Below are 26676 nucleotides of genomic sequence, written 5' to 3'. Positions count from 1 at the left end.
CCCTCCCTCCCTCCATCCCTTCCTTCCTTCCTTCTCTTCTTCTTATAAAAGCATACAATGCCCTGGGGCTTGCCCGGTGGCATAGTTGTTAAGTTCACACGTTCCACTTTGGCAGCCCAGGGTTCACTGGTTCAGATCCTGGGTGCAGACCTACTCACTGCTCACCAAGCCGTGCTCATCAAGACCACATAGAAGAGCTACAACTCTACAACTGTGATACACAACTATATATTGGGGCTTTGGGGAGAAAAAAGGAAAAGAGGAAGATTGGCAACAGATGTTAGCGCAGGGCCAATCTTCCTCAAAAAAAAAAATAGCATGTCTGGATGAAGTCTTTAAGATATATATATATATACACAATGCTCATTGGTTAAAAAAATAAATTTATAAAATCCAAAGAAGTATAAATACAAACTACAAATCACTGTAATCCCACCACCCAGGCATCACCCTTGTTCATACTTTGGGGCTTATATGCCCGGATATTTTTCTACCAGTTATTTACATATAGTTTTTTTAAACAAACATAGACCCATACTATAAATATTATCTTGCAATCTGCTATTTTATTAGCCAAAGACATCACTAGCACAAGCTAACATTTTATTGAGCACTCACTATGCTCCAGGTACAATGCCAGGTGCCTCCCTTGTATTATCTCATTTCATGCTCTCAGCAGCCCCATGAGGGAGGGTCTCCTGTTAATCCCATTTTACAGATGAGAAAATTGAGTCTCAGGGAGGTTGGACATTTCTCTGTCAGTAGGTGTAGCTCCATGGTATGTTGTTTGAGGGCATCAAGGATGCATCATGATACATGTAACCATCCTCTTTAGGTGGTCATTCTGGAAGCTTGTCTGATTCTTATCCAAGGAGACGAGATCTTTGCCCCTTCCCTTTTCAAGGTTCCATTTTTATACTGGGCCATGATGTGAAGGAAGCCCTGTTCCATTCGTCTAGGTAAAGAAAGTGCCTTGAGGAGTGCTTCACTTCTTCCTTTGGTCCATGGGCAGAGTTAGTCCTGTTTGTAGCCTCGGAATTCTAAATCGCTCCTGCCCCATACAGGGAGGGCTGGGGTGTCAGGTATCATAAGTGTCCACCTTCCCAGGCTTTCTTTGGTGCTTGCCCAGGGCCAGACATGCAGAAACCCCCCACCAAATTCTCTGTATCCAAATTTTTCCAGAGGCTGGCTTCAAGGCCTCACAGATTGTGGATATGAGCCCAGTCACTGGTTCTATGGAATTCTTGCCATGGTGGCAGCCTCTTGGTGAACATTCCTAAGGGGCAGGTAGCCCGGGCCTGCCTCCTGCCCCAGGGCTTAATCAGTTAGTGGCGGGGCCGTTGTTGGGAGAGTTGATACGAAACTTTCACCTTTGCTTTGATTCTCTCACTATCTCATATTAAAACTGAACAAATTCAGCTGTCTTATTTTGTTCACCTTCCACCCACAACCATGTACTGACTACCTATTAGGTGTCAATCAATGCTGCAGCACTTTACAGTTTATCATAAATCATCTTTCTCAACAAGCTCCGAGAAAAGTATTATTACTGAACCCATTTTACAGACGGGGAAATTAAGATTCGTAGGAGTTAAATGATCCCCTGCAATCGTGTAGCTCCTGAGCAGTGGAGCCATTGTGTCTACCTGGGATATTTGAGGTCCTGTATTGTTTTTTTTCTAGCATTCCTTGGAAGCTGCTGACATATGAATATTTATACTTTACAAGAGCAGAATCTGCAGAACCTCAGGCCGGCTCATGACGCTGACAAAGCCACACCTTGGCCTTTTCGCTCTGGTATTTTCATAATCAACGATGCATCTGTTTCCAGTGCCCCAACCCCTCACTCCCACCACCTAGTCTTTTCAGAACCTCTTTGCTCTGTCTGTCTGTCCTCCAGTGTGTGTCTACAATCCTGATGACTCTTGTCTTGGTTCTCTGTCTTTAACCCCATATTCTTTCTCCAGCTGTTTATATTACAGGGCTTTGCACAGACTTTCATGATGAATTTTCCTTGTAGACGCTTTCCCTGCATGGAATATAAATGACTGTGGCGTGTTTTCTGGCAGGAAGCCTTCATGAAATTCACTTAATGAGAAATTCTCAGGGAGAGTTTAGTTTCTAAATTCAAGCAGGGAAATAGAGCTATCTCCTCCCCCCACCCCCCACTCATTTAAGTTAATTAGCAGTTGCTTTGGCATCCAAAAACATAAACTCTCTAAGGCTGTTTAAGAAGTGAATTTGGGGGCCACCCTGGTGGCATAGCGGTTGGGTTCACGCGGTCCGCTTTGGTGGCCTGGGATTTGCAGGTTCGGATCCCCGGTACAGACTGACACACCACTTGTCAAGCCATGTTGTGGCAGTGTCCTATATAAAGTAGAGGAAGATAGGCATGGATGTTAGCCCAGGGCCAGTCTTCCTCAGCAAACAGAGAAGGACTGACATCGGATGTTTGCTCAGGGCTAATCTTCCTCACCAAAAAAAAAAAAAAAAAAGAGGAAAAAGTGAATTTGTGCCTCTTTTATACATTGCTGATGGGAGTATAAAAAGGTGCATATTTTTAAATTAAAAAAAATGTTTTTGGTGAGGATAGATAGTTTGGCAGTACATTACCAAAACCCTTTAAAAAATGTGTATACTCTACGACCCAGAAATTCCAATTCAAAGAATTTCTCCTAAGAAAATAAAGATATGCTCAAATATTTAAGATGTTATGAAGATTTTCATCACAGCATCACTTATATTAGCAAACATCTAAAACAACTTAGATGTTCAATGCTAGAGGATTTAAAAAATAAGTTATATCACATTAATTCATAGAACTCTACGTAGCTGTTAAAATGGTGTTTTAGAAGTATAGTTCTTGAAATGGAAATATACTCACAATATATATTCTAGTGAAAAAAAAAGACTACAAAACAATATGATTTCCTTCTTGGTTAAAATAAAAAAGAAAAGAAAAAGAACAAAGAAATAGGATACATGTGTGCAGAGAGAAGAGTCTGGAAGGAGATGGTAATTTCTGAGTAGTTAGATTACGATTCCATCTTCTCCTCTTTTTGCTTCTCTGTAATATTTATTTTACTGACAATGAAGTGTATTCCTCCTGTAACAAAGAATAAAAGAAAATTTATTTAAAGCAAGTCAACAGAAGGCTTTTCTTCCCTTTTTGTTAATCTCTTCTCAGTCGAGTATGTGCTTAATGCTGGTTGCCTCTGCAAGGGGAAGAGATCTCAAGATCAAGCTGGACTTTTCCAGTTAGATAATGTCCACTCATGTGTCTCCTTTGTTTGGGTCTGGCTGTGGTTGAACTTGGACTTGCCTCTTGTGTTTCTGGTATCTTTAGGACAAGTACTTGGGAAGATAGTCTGAATTTGTCCAGCTCCTCTAGACTGATCAAATTCAGTGCTTCTTAGATTTTTTTTTCTGCTTTTGACCATGGCCATTAGTCACAGGCAAAGAGCAGGGGCATACAGGAGTGTTAGTCCAGGGACAGTTTGCATATATGACTAATTTTATTGTCTCTTCCTCAGTCAGGTCCCAGTGAGGTTCCTCAGGATATAAACAGCACTTTATCCAAGAATGGGTCTTAACTTTGGTGACTTGGAGGATTCTGGTAACTTATGATTTGGTTATCAACTTGTCTGCTGAATAAAAATAATATAGAATCAGTTATGGTCACGTTAAGATGTTTATTTATTTAAACGATGTGTTAATAAACTTGGGCCATAACTCAGAGAGAGATATTATTAATTGAGATTTAAAACTCATTGGAAACTGAAACCAAGGGATAAATGTCAATTATTTCATCATCATTATCATCATTATTATTATTTATTGGCTAATCCCATGGTTCCCAAATTGCATGCTAAGGTGCCACAGGGCACTGCTGTGAACTCACAGGGGTGCTGTAAGCTATTTTAATTTTTTTGATGGAAGCAGTGATACATAACATCTGCCAGACACTGTGCAAATTACTAGCTTGAGGTAGTTCACGGTTTCAAAATTTTATGATGCTTCATTCCTTTTGAATGTCCTGTCATTGCAAAGCTGGGATTTCTGCAGTTGCTGTGATAAAAAGCAAGTACCACACAAAATTAATGTGAAACAGGAACGAAGGTGGTGATGTCAATCTGATTCTTAGGTGTGAGAAGTTGTGCAATCCCCAGTAGGCACTAAGTTGTTAGGACGTAAATACTTACTAAGTTGTTTGGACCTATCTACTTAATAAATAGGACTTGAGCTATTTCTTTTGGCCTAGGGGTGCTGTGGAAAAATTATTGAGACACAAAGTCACCGTGAATTGAGAAACTTTGGGAACCTCTAGTTTACTGATGACCATACTAGCTTTTCTTCAAAAAGTCGGTTATGTGATTCTCTGGAAAAAGTGCAAAGGAACTACTCACAGACCCATCATGAATGCCATAGTATTGGGGGTGGGGCACACTGAGCAGAGGAGGGAGAGGGTAGATTGGGCTAATTACTCAGGAGGTGAAAACTGGCTACCTGTTGGGCTCATAGATGGTTTTTGTTTGTTTTGTTTTGTCTTTGCTGAGAGAGCGAGTGTGTGTGTGTGTGCGCGCGTGTGTTTGAATGCCTTCCGATGGATCATCTCCCCAGTTTACAATAGGCTCCTCCACTCCTGTTGTTACATTTGTCCCACCTCATTCGTTCAGGGTATCTACTTGGCCCGAGAAAGCATTTAAGTTTCTTACCCCTTGTGGGAGGAGACAAAGCCTCAAAGCCAACTGATTCCCTGGGCGATCTCAGCCCAGATCACATACTTAACCCCTCCCATGTTCGTCACCCTCCACTATACCCCTCTGCTTCTTTAGCTGGAAAATGAGGGAGAATGAAGACAACTCTGGCCTTGTGTTAGTGGCTCGTATTCAGAGATGAAAGGCAGAGCTCAGCCCTCAAGGAACTTATGGGGGAGTGAGGGAGGTGGACAAATGAACCACCAATGACAGTACAACAGTACAAAGTATTTAAAACAAGTCAACAGAAGGCTTTTCTTTCCTTTTTGTTAATCCCTGGCACGATGGGATGGGCCATAGGAATCAGTCGTGGGTGGGGTCACAGGACACTGAGGAGAAGGGTTACCAGCTCAAGGCTTCAGTGAGGGAGGTGGTCAAGTATGACCAGGGGTCATTAGGCTTGAGTTGAGCCTTAAGAGATGAATAGGGAGTGAGCCAGGTGAAGACGAGGCTGGAAGGGAGTGCGATGGGAAATGCAAAGATGAGAAGTCATGAAAGAGCAGACTGGGGTTGAGAGACTTGACAGGGGCGGCTGAGATGCTAAATCTTGAGTCCATAAAACCACAAGGGGAAGACTTTCAGGGCAGACATGTCACTCTGGAACAGTGTGGAGGGGGATGGTGGCACCAGGTGGAAGAAATGGGAGGCAGGGTAGGAGAGGAGAGAAATTTAGGAAGACCGAATCTGGTGTCTAGGTGGATGTGGGGATGTGGGTGAGGGAGAGGGAAGAGTCAAAGATGACTCCTGGTTTCTGAGAGGACAATGGTGCCAATACTGAGCCACTAGGGGAAGAGCCTGTTGGGAAGCCGAGGACGATAGGATAAAAATGTCACTTGACTCTATGCCAGCCGATTATATAATTGCCTCATCTTTAGCAGATTCTAAGTTTTTTAGGGCAGAGACTGTGTCTTGCTCATCTTTGTATCCCCTTCAATTCCTCCCTAATGCAAATCCTGGCACACAATAAATGCTCAATAAAATTGAGTACATTGAAGAAGAGGAAGGCCTTTTTAGAACCAAAGGAAGTGGTACAGATACACAATTAGTAGTTGTTAGACAACCCAATTATCTGGAAAGCCCAAAAAGTGTGTGCTGTATATACAAGGTTCTATGGGACAGGGTAGTTAATGTCAGACAGAAAAAACTCCCAAAGCATCGGTATAGTAGCAGAGCATCTGCCTACCCAATGTCTTCAACTCTGGACCCCCAGGCACCTGAGTAGGACAGTGAAGGCCCTGTAAGTCTTCTGGCCCTTCTCTGACACATTGTCGAGCCCTCTTAGGTGCTGCTTGTCTCTGAGATCTGCGTAGTCTTAGAAGCATGCAACTATCCATCCGGCAAGGCATGAAACCTCAGGATGAGCATATTGCGTCCTCTTGAAATGTCAACCTCACTTGAAGATTTTGAAAAACTTTCACATTTGTATTAAAACCAGTGTGATTAGATTGTGGAGTGAATGTAAAATTTGTATGTATCTTTAAAATAGAACATAAGATGCCAAAGAAATTCTGTTCCTTGGTGCAGGCCATTATGGGCACTTCAGTGGAAAGGTCTGAGGATCATGGTCTGAGATGAGAACAAGGCCACCTTTGTGCTTACAGCTAACTGGGGGTCACCATTGTTTTTTCTTCTCAGGTTACAGGATCTCTCCTTCAGGAGACAACTCGGAAGTGGGCTCAGTACAAAGAGAAGTGTCTGAGAGACTTACTCAAGAAACCTTCTGGTAAGCACATGTTTTAGTTATCCATGGCTGTGTAACAAATAGCCCCAAAGCTTAGGGGCTTAAAACAACAATAATAATTTATTATCTCTCATGCTTCTGTGGGTCAGGAATTCAGACAGAGCACCTTGGAGTTGGCTTGTTTCTGCTCTTCAATGTCTGGAGTTTAGCTACTCAAAGGCTGGGAGCTGGAATCCTCTGAAGTCTGCTTCACACTCATGTCTGCTGGTCGATGCTGGCTCTCAGCTGAGAGCTGAGCTGGGACTGTCGGCCAGAACCCTTCCACATGGCCTCTCCATATGGCCTGGGTTTCCTCACAGCATGGCGGCTGGGTTCCAAGGACAAGCATGACCAGAGACCATGTTGCTTTTTATGGCCTAGCCTTGGAAGTCACTTCTGCCATGTTCAGTTAGGTCAGACAGTAACAAAGGCCTACCCAGGTTCAAGGAAACAGAATATAGACTCCCACCTCTCGTTGTAAAATAGCATGTGAGATGGGATACATATGCGTGTGGCCATCTTTGATAAAAGCCCTCTGTCACAGCCTACTCACAACCTAATCACATGACATGAGTAGCTGTCATAGATTAACCTGGGAATCTACTGGATGGAAGGGGTGGTCCTCAGACTCCCACAATATTAACTGAACCTGAGTCATAACATTTTTCTTATCCAGGTCTACACTAAGTTTAGAGCATTCTAGTAAATATATTAATAGTTTGATCAGTCCACAGCCTCTCCTGCCCACACACTGCCTCTTTGGGTGCATCCAGATTCTTTTTTTTGTCCTGCTGAGGAAGATTTGCCCTGAGCTAACATCTGTTGCCCATCTTCCCCATTTTTTTTTTTTTCTGCTTGAGGAAGATTAGCCCTGAGCAAACATCTACGCCAATCTTCCTCTATTTTGTATGTGGGTCACTACCACAGCATGGCTGACGAGTGGTGCAGGTCTGTGCCTGGGATCTGAACCCGTGAACCTAGGCTGCCAAGGTGGAGTGCCCCGAACTTAATCACTATGCCAGGGGCCAGCCCCGAGATTCATTTTTTTTTTTTTAACGGAAAACAGAATAATAAGGAGCCTTGGCCCATTGTCTCTGAGCACTAGAGACTGGAGATGAAAGCTGCCCCCCTCCTTGTTCTATTGGCTTCTTTAAGATCATTTCATTCAAGGGCCTGGAGGTTGACAGGACACTATAAACTCTCCTTTCCTTTTCCTGCCTCCAAGGCAGTCCCAGCCTCAAAGCTATACTCTTCTCCCTGTACCTATTCCTTCAGCCCAGGCAGGTGGCAATTGAAGAACTACCTGTCTGTTACAAGAACTGCCTCCTGCTTTCGGGAATACTGCTTTCTGAGGTCAAAGTAGGGCAAGTCTTCTTTGTCTGGAGACATACTTTGAGCAGCACGCAGACCAGGTGCCAACACCTGGGAGCCAAGTCCACATGGTGCCCCAAGCCAGCTCATAAGCTAGCAGACCTGTTTGTAGGATCCCAATGCCAGTAACCTGGCTGTTCATGCCGAGTGGCCCCCGAGTTCTAGCCTAATAGGGAGCAGATGGTGGGGAATGATGCTTCGTTCCCAGGAGTGAGGAGCTTGCAATATGGGTGTTTGAGATCCAGCCTGAAACCCCCTCATTTGATTCTGGGAGGCCTATAAGACTGGGCTTATGTCTACAGCTTCCCTTTGCCAAGCGATGGAGTGTAAATCATCCTCTGAGCTTGAGATGGCCCAATATTTCATGATGATTGTTGGTTTAGTCTTCAAATGGAGAAACATGACCAGGTAGGGCTTGTGTCAGGTACATGTGACCACGAACCTCAGTTCTGCAGGTCCCCTTATATCCGGTGGTTATTTTTCACATTTCACAGTAAAGGTGTTCCAGGATCTAATTGGTGAAGTTTTGACAACTGTTTAGTTAATTACGGAACATAAGGCGCCGGCTGGACCTCCCAGTGTCCTCCTGACCCTGAGTCTCTGTGAAAGTTCAGTTCATGTAAAGTAAACCAAAATCAGCATGACGTGCACATTGACATAACTGACTGGACCACTGCCAGAGGTCAAGTTGGGTAGACAAAGCCACAGTGCTTGGGGCTGCATTAAGCATTCCCATCATCCCCGTATCATTCCTCATCCTTGACCCATCTGCAGAGTGGGACGCCCATGCTGCGCAGGTTACACCAGCTTCCGATGCCATAAAGGTGGGCTCTGGGCCCCTGGGTGCCTCTGCCTCCATCAACATTGCTCTTCATTCGGCCCCCTTCTCTCTGCAGGCGTATTTTGTAACGGGACCTTTGATCAGTACGTGTGCTGGCCTCATTCCTCTCCAGGAAATGTCTCTGTTCCCTGCCCTTCATACTTACCTTGGTGGCGCGAAGGTAATAAGTCTTATTTTGCCAATTTCTGACAGTTTCCTGAAAGGCTGGTCCCTCCTGGGTAGACCAGCCAGGGAACAGTTAGAGACAGGGTTCCAACCAAGTGCTTTTCTCCAGTCCTCTCCTCCTGTGAAAGGTCTCCTTCGAAGCCATCAGTGATACCTCTTCCTTCTTCTCTCTGCTTCTCCTCTTGTCTTCCTGCAATTCTTCTGTGCCTGGATGTCCCATTAGTATAATAGTCCTCTTTTCTTTGAAGATTAGAGAGTCCAGGCCCAGCTACCACGGAATTTGCTGCAGTGAGGGTAAGAATTATCATTGTCACGGAGAAGAGAAAAAGGTGAGGGAGAAAGATTGGGACGCTCACATCCACACCACATTTGGCTTGTCCGATGCAGAGGAAGGATGTCAAAACTACCCTCACACTAGTATTGGAAGATGGTGCTATTGGACTGGCGCTTTTCAGCCCTATGGGGCTTGGATGGAGCATTGAACCACTTAGCTTGCCCTGATCCTGCTTAGAAACAGTGACTATTACTTAGGACCCACCTCCACCTGCCCAGCCTCTTGGTTGTTTTATTCTGGAAGGAGAGAGAAACAATGACTGGTTAGAACTCTTTTGCCTTTGATTAAAGACCATGGACAAATTAAGAACAGGTAAAACTATTCTCAAGAAACATAAGCATCTACAAAGTTCCAGGCAAAACAATGTGAGAATGGGTTTCTGAGACGGCAAGATGGTGATATTTGGTATTCAATTTCAGCCCAAGAAATCATCACATCAGTTAAAATTTAGTTTCAATTTTTTGACACCTCTAGTGCAAAGAGAGAGTTTCAAAGGAAGATGCGTTCCTGGATGGCAGAGTTAGTGATGTATTTTATGGAACCGTCCTCTGGTGAAATCCAGTTGGAATCAGTGCAGGAAGCATGAGGATGTAAGGTTTAAGGGAAAGTGGAAGGGAAGATACTAGAGAGTTTGCTGGACCAGAGGGGTCAGCTCAGTGAGGAGGAAAGAGCACTGGACGTGGAGTCAGAAGCCCTGAGGTTATACCCTGTCCCTCTATTCTACACTCTGAGACTTTTGGCACATTCCCAGAACCCTCGGAGCTATGGGTTCTTTGTCTGTAAAGTGAAGTGAACAATAGCTGATCCTTAAAAGTGACCAAAACTCCAATGAAATTGAGTTAAAGGCTTTTTTTAAAAAATGGGTTCCCGGCTTCTGGAATGTACTGAAGGGAGTGGGATTTGCAGACGGTGGGAAGTCGCTCTTCCTCTCAACATTTCATGCAATAAATCTTTAGAGTCCAAATGGGTCCCTGCAGTAAAGAGAGAATGTGGAGCCAGTGAGGGGTTTAGAGAGGAAAGGATGGAGAAGAATTTTCGTGAGATGAGATCAGAGAAAGGAGCATTATAACATGAGAAGGGAGAGAACGTACCAGTGAATACAGGCTGTAACGGCATGTGAGACTGGAGATGAGGCTGGGGCTTGACTGTGAAGGAAATTGTGTATCATGCTGAGGGTTTTAAACCTTCGTCTGTAGGGACAGATTGCATGGAGCCGCTGAGGGCGTCAAGGCATGAGAGAGATGTAATAAGATCTGTGGTTTGGGGAGACGACGTTGAAAGCCTGTGGCTGCTGGACTCAGGAATGGAGGGGACCAGGGAGGCGAGTTTGGAAGCAGCTGCTGTGGTCCAGAAAAAAGAGAGGACAAGGATGTGGATGCAGGCAGAGGCAAGAGGGAGGAGAGAAGAGGAAAGAGTAAAGAAAATTACTGGAGGTAGAATAGTCAAGACGTCGTCAGATGAAGTGGGACTTGAGGGACAGAGAGGACTGGAAAGGGAAGGAGAGGAAAACGTTCCCACATGCCCCCCGCCCCACTCACACTCAGCCCTCGTCTGGTCGGGAGCCAAGTGCCCCGGCCCCTCCTCCCCTCCATCCCCCCACTGCCCATCATTGCCCTGGTTGCTGCTCCCCGTCTCCTCACTGGCCCCCTTCCAACCACCTCCACAAAGCTTTCTACAGTGCGCGTGGGATTACATCAGCCCCATCACAACACCGCTAAACGGTGCTCGAGGCCTTCCATCACCTGGCCCTGCTGACCTCTCCAGCATTTTCTCCCACCCCTACTCCAGCCCAACAAACAACTCCAGGCTCCTACACCTGCCCAGCTATTCCCACCCAGTGCCTTCGCTCACACTTCTAGCCAAGATGTCTCAAAGCTTCGCCCACACTTTTGTCTATAAATCCAACTTTAATTCTCAGCTGGAAACCTTCATTCTTCTAGAAAATTTCTGGGACTATTCCCCACAAGTACAACAGCCCCCTGCTTTTCTGAGGCCTCTTATGTACCTGTGCAGTCTTCTGTCTTAGCGTTTATAATACCTCGAGGCACTTTTATCACGCATCTCCTCCCCCCGCTAGACTTGGAGCTGTGCCTCCTTCGTCTCTGCATCCCAAGCACAGAGCATTACGGCTGGCATGGAAAGCACAAGTGTCAGGTGACATTATTGTCACTCACTCATTCAACAAATGTTTATTGAGCACCTACTGTGTGCCAGGCATTGTTTTATGTGCTTATGATATACTAGTGACCAAAACAGAATAAAATCCCTCTCCTCGTGGGACTAACATTCTAGCAGCGGAGACAGACAGTAATCAAGAAAGAGCATGAATAAGTATACAGTACGTTTGAATGTGATGTATTTTGAAGATTTTATTTATTCAGTTTTTTCCCCCCAAAGCCCCAGTAGATAGTTGTATGTCATAGGTTCACATCCTTCTAGTTGCTGTACGTGGGACTCGGCCTCACGTTGGACGGAGAAGTGGTGCCTCGGGGCGCTCCCGGGATCCGAACCGGGGCCGCCAGCATCAGAGCGCGTGCACTTAACCGCTAAGCCACGGAGCCGGCCCAGAATGTGATGTATTTTAAACAAGACAGGGTTAGGGGAAGGATGAGAGGAGTGGAATGGGGGTTGAGTTGTGATTGTACATTGCGTGGTCAGGGTGGGCTTCATGACAACGTGATGTCTCAGTGAAAACGTAGAGGAGGTAAAGGATTTAGCCAATAGGGGAAGAGCGTTCAGCAGGGAAAGAGACGATGAGTGCAGGTTATGCACTATTTGGGGAGCACGTCTGGTATGTTCCACAAAGAGCGAGGAGGCCGATGTGCCTGGAGTGAAGGGGAAAGAAAAACAATAGGAGGGTAGGTCAGAGAGTCCTGGGGGCCTGTGGGAGGGCACATCAGGACTCTGACTTGCTTTCAGAGAGCCAGTGGAAGATTTTGAGCGAGGCATGACTTGATGTAACTGACATTTTACTCACTCTGACTGCTGGGTTAACAATAGACCACGAGGATCAAGAGTATTGGAGGCGCTTGCGATAATCCAGGTGAGAGATAATGGTGGTTCCAGTTAGGGGGCAGCAGGAGGTGAAAACGGTGCTCAGATTTTGGATATATTTGAAGGTAGAGATGACAGGCTTGGTTGATGGACCGGATGAAAGGTATGAGAAACAGAAAGAAAGAAAGGATGACTCCAAGGCTTTGGGCCAGAGGACTGGGACGATGGGTTTGCCATCAACTGAAGAGGGAAAATGTATAGGTAGAGCAGGTTTGAGAGGATGAAGAGCTTGATTTAGGGCATGTTGTTTGAGATGTCAGTTAGACACTCTAGCGATGCTTTCAGGTGGGCTGGTGAAAGTACAATGTGGGCATCCATCAATTAAGTTCAGCAAATAGCTATTGTTGACCCACTACATGCAGGGTCAGGAGTAGGAAGTTCCAACAAATTTCCATTTCTCCTTTGCAAGTCCAGTCCCTGATCGCCCAGGTAGGAGGACTATCCTTTCGGGGAAGGGCTCCTGAAATAGATGTGACTGAGTCACAACAGCCATTAGCGTGGGCAGAGAGCTTTCCCTGTCACTTGCACACACATACTTTCATTCAATCCTCCCCCAAACTGCAGAGGGTTGGTACCATTATTCTCCCCAGTTCCTGATGAAGAAACTGGAAGGCTCAGAGAGTGGAAGGGCCCCGCCCAAGGCCACAAAGCTCGTAGGTGGCAGAGCAGGCTTCGTCCACCGCTGTCTCTTCCTCATGGCACCGCCTCCTGAGCATCAGGAAGAGATGTCCCACTGAGCAGACGCCTGGAAGCCCCAGGTCTGTGTCTCCCAGCTGGGCTGCACCTTGGAGGACTGTCACGTCCCTGAGTCACCAGGGACCGTTCTAGCTCCAGAGACTTTGGGTAAACAAAGCAGATATTAGCAGATCATGGTTTGTTACGAAATGTAGAGGCTTCTGTGCCTTTCTTCCCATCCCAAATAAACATAGGGATGCTAACGAGCCCCTAAAAGAGGAAGTGAAAATCCCTTTTCCCTGGGATTTTCCACAGCTTTGTGGTGAGGACTAGAGCCTTACCATGTACTCGGGGAACGGGCTGTGTGTTCTGACCTTTCCCCCAGAGCTGTGTTTACTTTCAGAGAACTCAGGAAGGGCCTACAGACACTGCTTGGCTTGGGGCACTTGGCAGACGCAGGAGAACTCCACAGATATTTGGCAGGACGACTCTGAATGCTCTGAGAACCACAGCTTCAAACAAAACGTGAGTCTGCTTGGCTGGGTGATAGCGCGCCCCAGGGACCGAGCCCCCTCCGCCAGGGCTCCCATGTGGCCAGTAGGTTTTAGGGGCCACACAATGAGCCTTCCCCCAGCTTGTCTGCCCCAGACTCCACTAGGGAAGGTCCACAATCACACAAAACAGCAACCCCTGTGGCTGCCACTGAATTACTTCTACCGCCAGGGTGAAATGTGAACCCTCAGGGATGTCAGTCTTCAGCGTCGGTCCCCGCCTTTGTGCTCACTGTTCCTCTGCCTGGAACACCTTTCCCCAGCTCTTCTGCAGCATCTCCCTCTCATCATTCAGGTTCCAGTCCAATGTCTCCTTCAAGGCGAAGGCTTCCCTGGCCACCCCATCAAGAGTGGCCTCCGTGTTCCCTTTCTATCCCTCCACCTGCCACCCCACTTAGTCCCTTCACCTGTCACTCTCCAACAAGCTTGTGTGTTTGCTTCTTTTTCATCTAGCCCCCTCATTAGAATGTGGACTCAGTGGTAGCCGGGGGCTTGTGTGCCTCAAGGGAACACACACCTGGTTCTGGGGTTCCGAGCCCAGGATCAAGGGCCAGACAGCCTGACTGCATGTCCAGACTCTTGGCTTGCTGGCTCTTCATACCCAGACCCTTCACGTCTCTGTGCCTCTGCGTCCCCATCCACCCCGCAGGGATCGTAGTTATTGCTTGCATTAGCTGTAAGGCTTTAAAGAGTTACCAGACATACCATTCTTCAGAGAGAACCTGACCGCTGGTCAGCACGCCTTAAGTAGGAGTGACTGCTCTGTCCCCAGGATCAGCGTGGTAACTGGGCAGCAGATCACCGGAGCTACTCAGCAAGTGTTTGTTGGGAAAACAACCAAATCTACACTCAGACTTCTCCCCACGTGTCTTCTTTCCGGGATCCTATTCTGCAGCCCCCTCAGGCATGGCTCTCTTCCGTTTTCTTGCTGGGCACTTACTCTTCTCCCCAAAGACCTTCTGTTTGTACAAATGCCGCCCACCTCCCTTCAAAGTGAAGTGCAAGAGGCAGCACGAATGGAGGAAAGTGTTTGGGGCGCAGACAGGTATCTAGGGCCGCATGCATCTTGGTTTCTTTTATTTAGGCGTGAAGCGCCTACTGTGTGCTAGAGTTTTACACTAGGCACTGGGCATAAACAGTGACTGAGACATGGATAGTGCCTTCAGGGGGCTTTGAGTCTCAGGAGGCATGGAGACAAGCTGGAGATCTGGAAAGATGCAGCCTTAAGGAGTTAAGACTCTGCACAGTCAAATAGGGGAGGGGCATACCTCTAAGTAGGCTTTGAAAGGATGTGCCGGCAAGTAGGAGAGAGGTCAGGAATGGGGCCAGGCTGGAGGCAGAGACAGGGAGAACAGGCAGCAGCCATTGCGATAACTCAGCCCAGATACGGAGAGAATGCCAGTGGGCGTGGAGGGAAGAGGGAGGCTGGACTTACAGGTCACCGAGGAGGGAAATGTAGGATCAGGTGCTGCGGGGGGAGTGAGAGGGTACAGTCAAGGGCAACAGAAATCCCAGGCGTCTGGCTCGGGCCCACGAGGAGCTCTGAAAGGCCCCACACTGAGATGGGAACACGGGGAGAGTCACCTCTCCTGGGTTCTACATATTTCACCACCTAATTCTTTGCCCTGACTCGAGACTGCGAACTGCACCCCTCCCCCTGCCTCCAAGTTGTGGCTCGTTTCTTTCACAATTTAGTTGGATTTTGAAATTCTTTAGCTTTCCTAAGTCATTTTAATATTTTCCTATCAAACACTAAAGATATTTTAATAACGTTTGGAGATGGGGAAAGTAAGGAGTTTAGTTCTAGAAACACTATCTGTGTGACGTAAGCCACTTAACTTCTCTCCACAAAATGGGGTTGATAATGCCAACTTTGCCCAGGCTGGTGGTGAGTCTTGAGAGGGGTATGAGGGTGGAGTGATTCATGTATGTCCTGGTGCCCACTCGGTGCTCGAGAGCTACAATTATTGCTTTTCCTCTCCTCAGAATGTCTTCCCTGGTGCCCAACAAACAAAATTCTCTCCGTCCCCAGGCCTCTCTCTGGTCCACTCCTAGGGCAATGGTCACAGACTACTTATCAATGTGACATTTTCGTGTCTGAGGGTGCCTTTTCTGTAGTGGCTACTTGGGTTTATTTTAAAAATAGGCAATATTTCATTTGACTTTCAAAAATCAAAAAACTAGTTTTGTGTTAAGATTTATATATATACGCACACAAATATATCTCCAGTAAATTTTAATACTTTCAGGAAGGTCTTTGATTAATTTTTGGTGCCACTTACAAACTAGTTATTTCAATGCCCTTTTACTCTTTGAGTTGCATTAATACATTTAAGATATTAGATGCTTTAAATATTTTAAATATATCATAGCTACTGTATTTGTTATAACAAGCAAACCTTTAATTCTTAAGTAATTCTAGTTCATTGAATGCATCAAGCTTAAATTTTCTTAAATAAGTCAATGCTGTTTTCACTAAGTTTCCAAGTTAAACTTAAAGTTGAGTACTTATTGGCTTATTTCATATTGGAATCATAATACTAATACCAATCTTCTAATATGCTATATTCTCTAAATGTTAATACCAAAGACATACAGATTGTGCAGATAATTTTAAAAGCCTATATGAGGGATGAATAGAAGGATGGATATGTGATGATGCCAAGCAAAGTCTTGATAGAAGAATCCAAGTGGTGGGTGTGCAGGGTTCTTGATAAAATCCCTTCACCTTCTCTGTGTGTTTGCCCACCTGGCTGTAGTTCACTTCCCTCAGAGCATAGAGGGAGCTGGCATGTCCTTGGCTCCCTTAAGTATATCACATCTTCCCATCCGGCATGAAGAGCCTCCCATTGGATCCTCTACGTCCACAGGGAATTCTTTCTCAAGCTCTTTTTAACTTTATTATGGATTTGAGTTGACAGACTTCTGTGTTCCTTATACAGTTTAACCATGTGACAGGTCACACCTCGTAAAGGTCGTAAAGCGACACCTGTGGTTGGATTGGATTCAGCTTATCTCAAGAATTTGTCTGACTTTTGTCACAACACCAAACTCCTGCTAATTGCGTGCCTTGAATTAGGCAAATTGTATGTATTTCTTCTCTTCGCTCCTGGCCTGAGCTGCTTGAGGACAATGACAAAGTCACAGTTATATCGGAATACCTGCCACCCCCTGGAGTAGTACTGAGGTGCACAAAGGCGTTTACATACAGTGGACACTTAATAAGTCCTGAATGAATGGTTTCACAGATTCTGAGTCAGTGGGTCTGTGGTGGGTCCTGGACATCAGCACTGGTGCTAATGTTCCCGGGTGATTCTCCGGTGCAGTGAGGCTGGGAACTGAGGTGTTAGGGAGGAATTCACCAGCAGGGGTGAAATGCCTGTGCTTCCCCTGGGCTTCCTCTGCAGTGGCCACATCAGCGACAGGGACAGCAAAACAGAATCTGAAACCTGCACTTTCCAAGACAGGAAGCGAGGATTTCTCTCCTTAGAAAAATGAGGGCAAGGGCATTGCCCCCTCCCCTCTGCAAATGGCCCTATTTCCAAGAATTCAAATACTTAAAAAAAAAAACAACTTCAGCCCATGTTTACCTGTGTTTCTAATAGAGGGTTGAAATTTTGCCCAAAAAAGGCTAATGTTAGTAAATCTTTGCCCTTCAGAGTTTTGGCAAAGAAAATATGTTATGTTCTTTCAATCGACAACACACTGGGGGTCCTTATGAGCAACAAATGGTACTTTTTAAGGAGATTGTGTATGTGTGTATATGTGTGTGTGTGTGTGTGTGTATGCGCACATGCATAAGTTTTAACAAGTATTTTTAGATTCCTTGGTATAAAATTGTGTTTAGTAGTGTCAAAATAAATTATCTCGCCTTTATTCAAGCTGTTTTCTTTGCCCTTAAAAAAAGTGCCTTTTATGCTCAAATAAGGAATTTAATTGATATATATGTTTATAATTTTAATATATATAATTTTAATGATAAATTTTAATTTTCAATATAAATTATATATCAATTGATATATGTCTATTTTTCCAACATTTTATTTTGAGATATCCAAACATATAGAAAAGTTAAGAGAGTAATAAAATAAACACTCATAGATCCACTATCTAGATTCAAAATGTGTTAACATTTTGCCACATTTGCTTTCTGTCTCTCTCTTTCTGAAATATTTGAAAACAATTTGAAGACATCATGAGATTTCACCCCTAAATATCCATCAGGTGCTTCCTAAGATTAAGGACATTATTCCACGTAATTACAATACCATTATTCCAACTAAATAAAATTAACAGTAATTTCATTATATCAACTGATGTGTCATCCGTGTTCAAATTTCCCCAATTGTTCCCCCCAATTTTTATAGCTTTTCTTTCCTGGACCAGGATCTAATCCAGGTTTATATATTGCATTTAGTTTTATATCGCTTTAGTATCTTTTAATCTAGAACAGTCCTCCTGCTCTCCCTCTTCCCCCGCAACCTATGACATTGGCTTTTTGAAGAGACCAGAAAACTGTTGTAGAATGTCACACAATCTGCATTGTTTGACTGTTTCCTCGGGTTGTCATTAAATGTGCTCCTCTGTCTTCTGTATTTCCTGTAAGCTGGAAGTTAGGTTTACAGGCCTGGTAAGATTCAAGTTAGTCCTCGTAGGTGCTCTGTAGGTCGTATAGCATCACATCAGGAGACCAAAATGGTGGGTGTCACACTATGATGATGTTACATTGATCATTGGTCAAGGTAGTGACAGCCAGATCTCCCCGTGGTAAAGGTGCATTTCTCCTTCTGTCTTTGGTCAGTAATGGGTGGGGTGATACTTTGGTACCGTGTGTTTATCTTGTTCCCTAACAAACCTCCGTCAGTGTTTTAACCTTCGTTGATGATGCTTACTTGAAATGAAGCAGGCTCTAGCATTCCTTCTACATTTACTAGCTGACGGTCTTCTGAAAAGATGACCTCTTCCTCCTATGGACTTACAGATTGTTGTACTTATTATTATACTTATATTTATTACTGATATTATATCTATTATCATGTATACTATATAGAGAGGTATTATATATAGTGATATTATTATATAACTTATATTTATTATTCTTTTTGATGCTCAATGTCTTCTAGATTTAGCTTGTGAAATCCCTTCAAACTGGCTCTTGTGTCCTTTTGTTACAATCCTATTAGTCTCTGAGCACTTCCTTATTTTCTGGCACAAGAAGACGGTCCAAGCTCATCTTGTATTTTCTCTATTCCAGGCCCAAATCAGCTATTTCTTCAAGGAGTCCTGGATTCTTTAAGTGGAAGAATGGTATTAGAAACCAAGATCTAAGTGCTAGGGGTGCTCATTGCCACTACCAATAGTCCTAGGATCTTTCAGTGTACAGATTTAAGAAAAAAATATTTTTTACAATGAAAACTTCATATTGATAATTTGGATTCAAATTTAACATTTAGGATTTTTCTTATCTTCTTTTACTTTGTGTTATGTATCTTTTCTCTTTCAGGGAAAGTTTTGCTTCCTAATAACATTATCATAATTATTTATTTACCTTTTCCTATAGTACATGGAAAATAGTTTCAACCTTGAAATATTAAAATTACCCCTAAAAATATAAACCTACTTGGTAATATTTAAGATTTCTTTGCAGTTCTTTTAATCCTCAGACTATATCCCCTGCTCAGAGTACTGTGTTCACAATTATTTGCAATAATTATTTTCTCTATCTGGTCATGTTATTAATTGAATATACAGTTTTATTCATTTGTCTCTATTAGTGCTAAGAGTTTGCCTTTTTCATTCTTCTCTGTTTAATTTTATTCTTTCAGAAATAACATATGGCAGGGTTTGAAAGCCAAAACTATATAAAACAGTATACTCAGAGAAGTCTCATTCTCATCACTCTCTCTACCCTGTTTCTACCTACCCACTATATATAATCATTTTTATTATTTTCTGGTTTATCCTCTCTCTCTTTGTTCTTTTCTTTTTCTCTACTTTTTTAGCACATTATAATATACATCTTATGTTTCTTTTTGCAAAACTAAGCAAATATATAAATATGTTATTTTGGCGTTTTTCTTACACAAAAGGCAGTATACCAGATACCTTATTCTTCATCTTGCTTTTTTTCACTTAACAACATATCCTGGAAATTACTCTATATCAATTCCTACAAACATTTCTTTTTTTTCTTTTAACAACTGCATAGTACTCCACCCTGTATATGTACTATAGTTTATTCAGCCACTCTCTTGTGGCGATTTGAGTTATTTCCAATCTTTTATTACTAATGATGCCACCTTGAATAACCTTGTGTGTGTATGTTGGTTCATATTTGTGGCAGTATACCTTTCAGAAGATTCCTAGAAGTGGGATTGCTGAATTAAAGGTAGATGCGTATATAATTTTGTTAGATATTGCCAAATTCCCCTCCATAGGGGTTGTACCAATTTGTCCTCCCTTCAGCAACGTATGAGAATGCCTATTTCCCCAGCGTGTGCATACACATTATGCATTTCATAAAGATGTCCAAGTGACTTAAGATTCACCTGTTGGTGCTGAGAGTGAGCTGGAGGCCATCTGGGTGATCTGGGGCCTCTGGGAAGTAGCCAGGCTTTGGTAGAGCCCTGAATGTAGAGGACAGTTTAAGAGACTCCTCTAAAGGAGTAAATTAAACCAACTGCACCAGGTGCTATGGGTGCCCACCCAGATCCCCTTGCCCTAACCAATTCACGGCACAGCTGTCTAACCTCTCACCAATAGTACATGCATTTCTTCGCTGGTTCTCTGGTTCTTGGAGCCCACTTTGTCTGCTGAAAGGCAGGCCAGAAGTACCAGGGAATTAATGCTCTCTGGGAGTAGCCCTCACGTAGTGACTGACAGGAATTGGTATATAAATACCCCAGCTCCCTCGGTCTTGGGGTGGTTAACTCTGAGGCGTTCAGAGCTTGCACAGTGGGATTAAGCTCCAGTCGCCCACAGTGGTAACTGTCTTGATAATGCACCCTCGTTTTTCCTATCTAACGTCTCCCTTCCCCTGCTGATAGTGTATTCACTTTCCATTTAAACTACTTGCATTCCCATCCTTCCTCAGGGTCGTCTTCTGTGGAAACCAAACCAAGACACAGACAAATGAAAAACAAGCATTTCCCATAATTTGTGTCTAGAAATCATAAAACACACACATATGTTTTTAAGAATAATAATTCGGAAACAGATTATTAGGTTATTTAATTAATGCCTTAGCCTCATGTCTCCAATAAAATGAATGATATTAAAATGACCCACTGAAGTTTTGATATGCCACCTGAATCATCAATTTAAAGAAATCACACTACTTTGTGTGTAGAAACACAAACACTTCTCTGCTTTCAAGACGTTTATAGTCTATCTAGAAAGCCAAGCAAATGCAAACGGTGCGTTAATGAATGATTGATGCCCCAATTTTTAAAACAGACCACAAGTGCTCTGGGGGTTCAGAGTTGATAGTACACAGAGAGGCATTCAGGTAGGACTTCTTGGAAGAGGTAGGTTTATGCTAGTCTTAGGATAGATTTAGTTTCAACAAGAGGAGAGACCAACAAGAGCAGTTAGAGACCTGAGAAGATTATAGGAATCCTGGTGGGGTCCATAGAAAATAATTCTATGTACTTGGGCTTGATTTGGAAAGACTCAAAAGCTACACAGAGAGTTCTGCATCAGGACCACCACTACAAGAAATATTAAAGAAATTCCTTAACACAGAAGGAAAAATATACCATAGGGAAATTTTGATCTACATAAAGGAATGAAGAGCACCAGGACTGGCAAATATGAGGGTCAATATTTTTTTATCTTATTTTAAAAATCTTTGAAAAAGATAAGTGGCTAAAGTGAAAATAGTAACAATGTATTTTTATGGGGTCTATAATACATGTAGAAGTAAAATGTGTGACAACAGCACAAAGGCCAATATGTGGGACATGGCAGTATTCTGTTGTAAGGTTCTTAAACTATAGATGAAGTGGTAAAATATTACTTGATAGTAGACTATGATAAGTTAAAGGTGTATACTGTAAACCCTAAAACAACCACTAAAAAGAAAAACAAAGAAGTATAGCTAATAAGTCATTAAAGAAAAAAAATGAAATAAAAAATACACTGAAACCAAAATAAGACAGAAAAATAAAGAAAGAGAACAAAGAAAAGATGGGACAAGAGAAACTGAATGGATTTAAACTCAATCAGATAAATAATCACATTAAATGTAAACTATGTAAACACTCCAATTAAAAGTTGTCCGAATGGGCTAAGAAGAAAAAAACCATAACAAAGCAAAACCCAAAAAACAACTTTCTGTCTGCAAGACATTTATTTTAAATATAAAGACCCAAGTTGAGCCAGCCCTGCTGGCCTAGTGGTTAAAGTTTTGTGCCCATACCACTTTGGCAGCCGGAGTTCGGTTCCCAGTCGTAGAACCCCACCACTTGTCTGTCAGTTGCCATGCTGTGGTGGCAGCTCACAAAGAAGAACTAGAAGGACCTACAACTAGAATATACAACTATGTACTGGGGCTTTGGGGAGGAGGAAAAAAAGAGGAAGATTGGCAACAGACGTTAGCTCAGGGCAAATCTTCCCAGCAAAAATATAATAAAATAACAAAATAAAGACCCAAGTTAAAATTTAAAAGATGAATAAAATATATACCATGCAAACAAATACTAATCAGAAGAAAGAAGGAGTAGGTATATAGATATCAGACAAAATAGATTTCAAAGCAAGGATTATTACTAGGGATATAGAAGTTCATTTCTTATTATTAAAGGCATAAGTTCATCAGGAGAACATAGCAATCCTAAATATTAATACCTAAGAACACTTCCCAAAGCTTATAAGGCAAAAACTGCTAAATTTTAAAGAAGAAATTGACAAAGCCACAAGTACAGTCAGAGATTTCAACACGTCTCTCTGAAAAATTAATAGAACAAGTAGACAGAAAATCAGTAATTCTATAGAAAAGTTGAACAATGTTAATCAAATTGACCTAATTAACAGTTATAGAACACCCCATCCAAAACCAGTAGAATACAAATTCTTTTCAACTATACATGGAGTATTTACCAAAATTCACATTATTTGGGCCATGAAACAAATTTTAATAAATGTAAAAATTCCAAACCATACAAAATATGTTCTTTGGCCAAAATGGAATTAAGCTAGAAATGAATAACAGAAATATATCTGGAAAAATCTCCAAATATCTTAGAACTAAACAACATACTTCCAAATAACCTATAAGTCAAATAAGAAATTAGAGAGAAATTAATAAATATTTTGAACTAAATAAAAATGAAAGTACAATATATCAAAATTTCTGAGGTGCAGCTAAAACAGTCAGAGAGAGAAATTTATAGTATTCTTATAGTAGGAAGCCCTCAAATCAATGACTAAGCTTCCACCTTAAGAAACTGGAAAAGAAAAGGAGCAAATTGAACCTAAAGTAAGCATAAAAAAAGAAATGGAAATTAGTTAAATAGAAAACAGAAAAAAAATCGAAAAAAAATCAGTGAAACCCAAACTTGGTTCTTTAAGAAGACAATTAATTTGGTAAACTTCTAGAAAGACATTGGAAAAGAGAGAGAGAATTAGAGATGAGAGAGAGAAACAGAGAGAAAAACAAAGAGAAAGAGAAAGGTAGAAAGTGAGAGAGGACATAAATGATCATATCAGGAGTGAGAGAAGGGACATCACTACTGATACTACAGACACTAAAAGGATAATAAGGGATTACTGTGAACACCTCTCTGCCAATAATTTTTACAAATTGGATAAAATGGACAAGTTTCTTAAAAGAAGAAAACTACCTAAATTCACTAAAAAAGAAATAGGTAACTGAATGGCCCTATTCTATTAATGAAATTGCATCATAGTGAAAAACAGTCTAACAGAAAAAAGTTGAGACCCATTTGGCTTCAATGGTGAATTCTACCAAATATTTAAGGACAAAATCCTACCAATTCTGCATAAACTTTCCAGAAAATTGAAAAGGAGGAAATACTTCCCAACTCAGTCCATGAAGCTGTCAGTACATAGATACCAAGACCAGACAAAGATGTTACAAGAAAAGAAAACTACAGACCAATATTCTTCATGATCATAGAAGAAAAATTCTTGACAAAATTTTAGCAAATCGAATCCAACAATATGTTAAAAGAACAATACATCATGACCAAGTGGGGCTAAACCAAGAGTGCAATGTTTGTTTAACATCTGAAAATTAATCAATGTAATTCAACATATTAACAGACTGAGAAAGAAAAAATATGTGACCATCTCAATGGATGAACACAAAGCATTTGATAAAATTCAGCCTCCATTCATGATAAAAATTCTCAGCCTATTGGAACAGAAGGGAACTTCCTCAATCTGATAAAGGTGTGGTAGGTTGAATAATGCCCCCCCCTCCCCACTCATAGAGATGTCCATGTCCTCATTCTCAGAACCTATGAATATGTTACTTTATATAACAAAAGGGACTTTGTAGGTGTGACTAAGTTAAGGATCTTGAGATGGGGAGAATATCCTGGAGTATCCAGGTGGGCCCAATGTCATCAGATGTAGCTTAGAAGAGGGAGGCAAAGGAGTTAGGGTCAGAGAGAAAAGATATAAGAATAGGAGTAGAGGTCATAGAGGAGAGAAGATGCTACACTGCTGGCTTTGAAGACTGAGGAAGGAGCCCTGAGTGAAGAAATGCAGACGCTGGAAAAGGCAAGGCAACAGATTCTTCCCTGGAGCCTTCAGAAGGAATGCTGGCCTGCCAACACTTTGATTTTCCCCAGTGAAACTGATTTTGGACTTCTGACCTCCAGAACTGTAAGACAATAAATCATGTTGTTTTAAGCCATCAAATTTGTGGTAATTTGTTATATCAGCCATAGGAAATTAATATAAAAGGGCATCTTTAAAGAACTTGCAGCTAACATCGTACTAATTGGTCATGGAGTGAATGCTTTCCCCTAAGATCTTTAACAAGGTAATAAATCCACTCTATCCACTTCTATTCAGCATTGTACTGGAGGTCCTAGCCAGAGCAATAAGGCAAGAAAAAGGAATAAAAAACTTAGAGTTTGGAAAAGAACAAGTGAAAATTTTATTCACAGACAATATGATCATGTATAGAAAAAATCCCAAGGAATCGACACAAAACACTACTAGTACTAATAAATGAGTTTAGCAAGGTTTCAGGATACAGGTCAATATACAAAAATCAATTATATTTTTGTACACTAACAAGGAACGATTGAAAATTGAAATTGACGGCAGTATCATTTACAACAGCATTAAAAATATGAAACATATAGGGATAAATTTGACAAAAGATGAGCAGGACCTATATACTGAAAACTACAAAGCATTGTGGAGAGAAACTAAAGAAAACCTAACTAAATGGGGGGATATACTATATTCATGAACTCTAAATTGATTCATAGTTTCGATGCAATCCCTATCAAAATCCCAGCAGAATTTTTGTAGAAATTGACAAGCTGATTCTAAAATTTATACGAAAATACAAAAGACCTAGAATAGTCAAAACTTTCTTGAAAAAGAACAAAAGTGGAAGACTAACACTAACTGATTTCAAGACTTACTATAAACCTATATTAATGAAGACAGTGCCGTATTGGCATAATGATAAATGTACAGAATAATGAAAGAGAATACAGAGTCCAGAAACAGACCCACACATATAAAGGCAATCTATTTTGACAGAAGTGCCAAGGCAATTCAATGGGGAAAGAATAATCTTACCAACAAATGATGCCAGAACAATTGGATGCAAAAAAACTGAATTTCAACTTTTGCCTCACATCATGAATAAAAATTAACTAGAAAGGGATCATAGACCTAAATGCAGGAGCTCAATCTATTAAACTTCTAGGAAAAAACATAGATGAAAATGTTAAGGCCCTTAGGTTAGGTAAAGATTTTTAAAATAGGACACAGAAAGCACAAACTATAAAAGAAAAAGTTGATAAATTGAACTTTATCAAGATAAAAAACTTCCGCTCTTCTAAAGACACTGTTAAAAAAAATAAAAAGGCAAGCCATAGAATGGGAGAAAATGCTTGCAAAACACATATCTGACAAGAGATTTATATCTAGATTAAAGAACATTTACAATTCAAAATTAAGGATACAAACAATTCAGTTTAAAAGATGGCCAAATATTTGAACAGATACTTTACCAAATAAGATATACAAATAAGCACATGAAACGATTCCCAACATCATTAATCATTAGAGAAGTGCAAATTAAAACCACAATAAGCTACTACTACACACCCATTAGAATGGCTAAAATTTAAAAGATTGATTGTATGAAGTGTTAGAATCCAGAGCAGCTGGAACTGTCACATACTTCTCTTGGGAATGTAAATTGATGCAACTTATTTAGAAAACAGTTTGGGAGTTTCTTAAGGAATTAAAACATACACCATACTACTCCACCATTCTATTTCTGGATATTTATCAGAGAGAAATGAAAACCTATGTCCACACAAAAGCTTGTGCAGAAATTTTCATAGAAACTTTATTTGTGAAAGCCAAACTCTGAAAACACCCCAAATGTCCATCAATAGGTGATTGGATAAATAAATTGTGTTGTGTTCTACTGGAGTGAAATTATACTCAGCAATAAAAAAGTAATGGACTATTGGTACATACTGTGGCATAGGTGAATCTGGAAATAATTATTTTGGTGGAAATAAGCCTGACATAAAAAGAGTACACATCGTAAGACTCTATTCATATAGACTTTTAGAAAAGGCAAACTAATCTTTAAGGACAGAAAGCAGACCAGTGTTTGCCTGGGCATAGGGTGGCAGAGGGCAATGAGAGGAGATGTATTACCAAAGGTCATGAGGAAACTTCTGGGAGGTGATGGAAATGTTCTTTATCTTTATTGTGGTGATGAAATCACAGATATGTTCAAGTACAAATTCATCAAGGTTTATACTTTAAATACGTGCAGTTTATTGTACATCAATTATACTTCAAAAAAGCTGATAAAAGGATTATATAGAGAAGTTTAAGACGTAATTAAGCAGGTAATAAGTATTTACTGTGGGTTCTTGTACAAAAATCTATTTTGAAACATGATTTTGACAGTGATATGATGAGTTGAGTAAGAAGGTGGCACTCCATTGGAAAACCACACTTGATAACACTTG

At 41.8% G+C, this 26676-nt stretch overlaps 1 protein-coding gene across 2 annotated transcripts in view; it reads left to right on the top strand.

The window, feature by feature from the left end:
- Positions 1 to 26676, top strand: part of GLP2R (glucagon like peptide 2 receptor) — a 59876-nt gene that overhangs the window by 789 nt on the left and 32411 nt on the right. The window contains exons 2-4 of one of the 2 annotated variants that reach the window (XM_004433063.3): positions 6393 to 6480; positions 8745 to 8849; positions 13321 to 13442. In XM_004433063.3, the coding sequence (XP_004433120.2) occupies positions 6393 to 6480; positions 8745 to 8849; positions 13321 to 13442 (315 nt within the window). Of the gene's footprint in view, positions 1 to 6392; positions 6481 to 8744; positions 8850 to 13302; positions 13443 to 26676 lie in introns of both variants that reach the window. The other variant, XM_087440169.1, reaches the window with a different exon arrangement.

The sequence above is a fragment of the Ceratotherium simum genome, chromosome 16 (assembly GCF_057802395.1).
Source record: "Ceratotherium simum simum isolate JZ-2026a chromosome 16, ASM5780239v1, whole genome shotgun sequence".
In the NCBI taxonomy this organism is placed as follows: Eukaryota; Metazoa; Chordata; class Mammalia; order Perissodactyla; family Rhinocerotidae; genus Ceratotherium; species Ceratotherium simum.
Note: the sequence above shows the minus strand (reverse complement) of the source record. Positions and strands in the feature narration are given on the sequence as shown.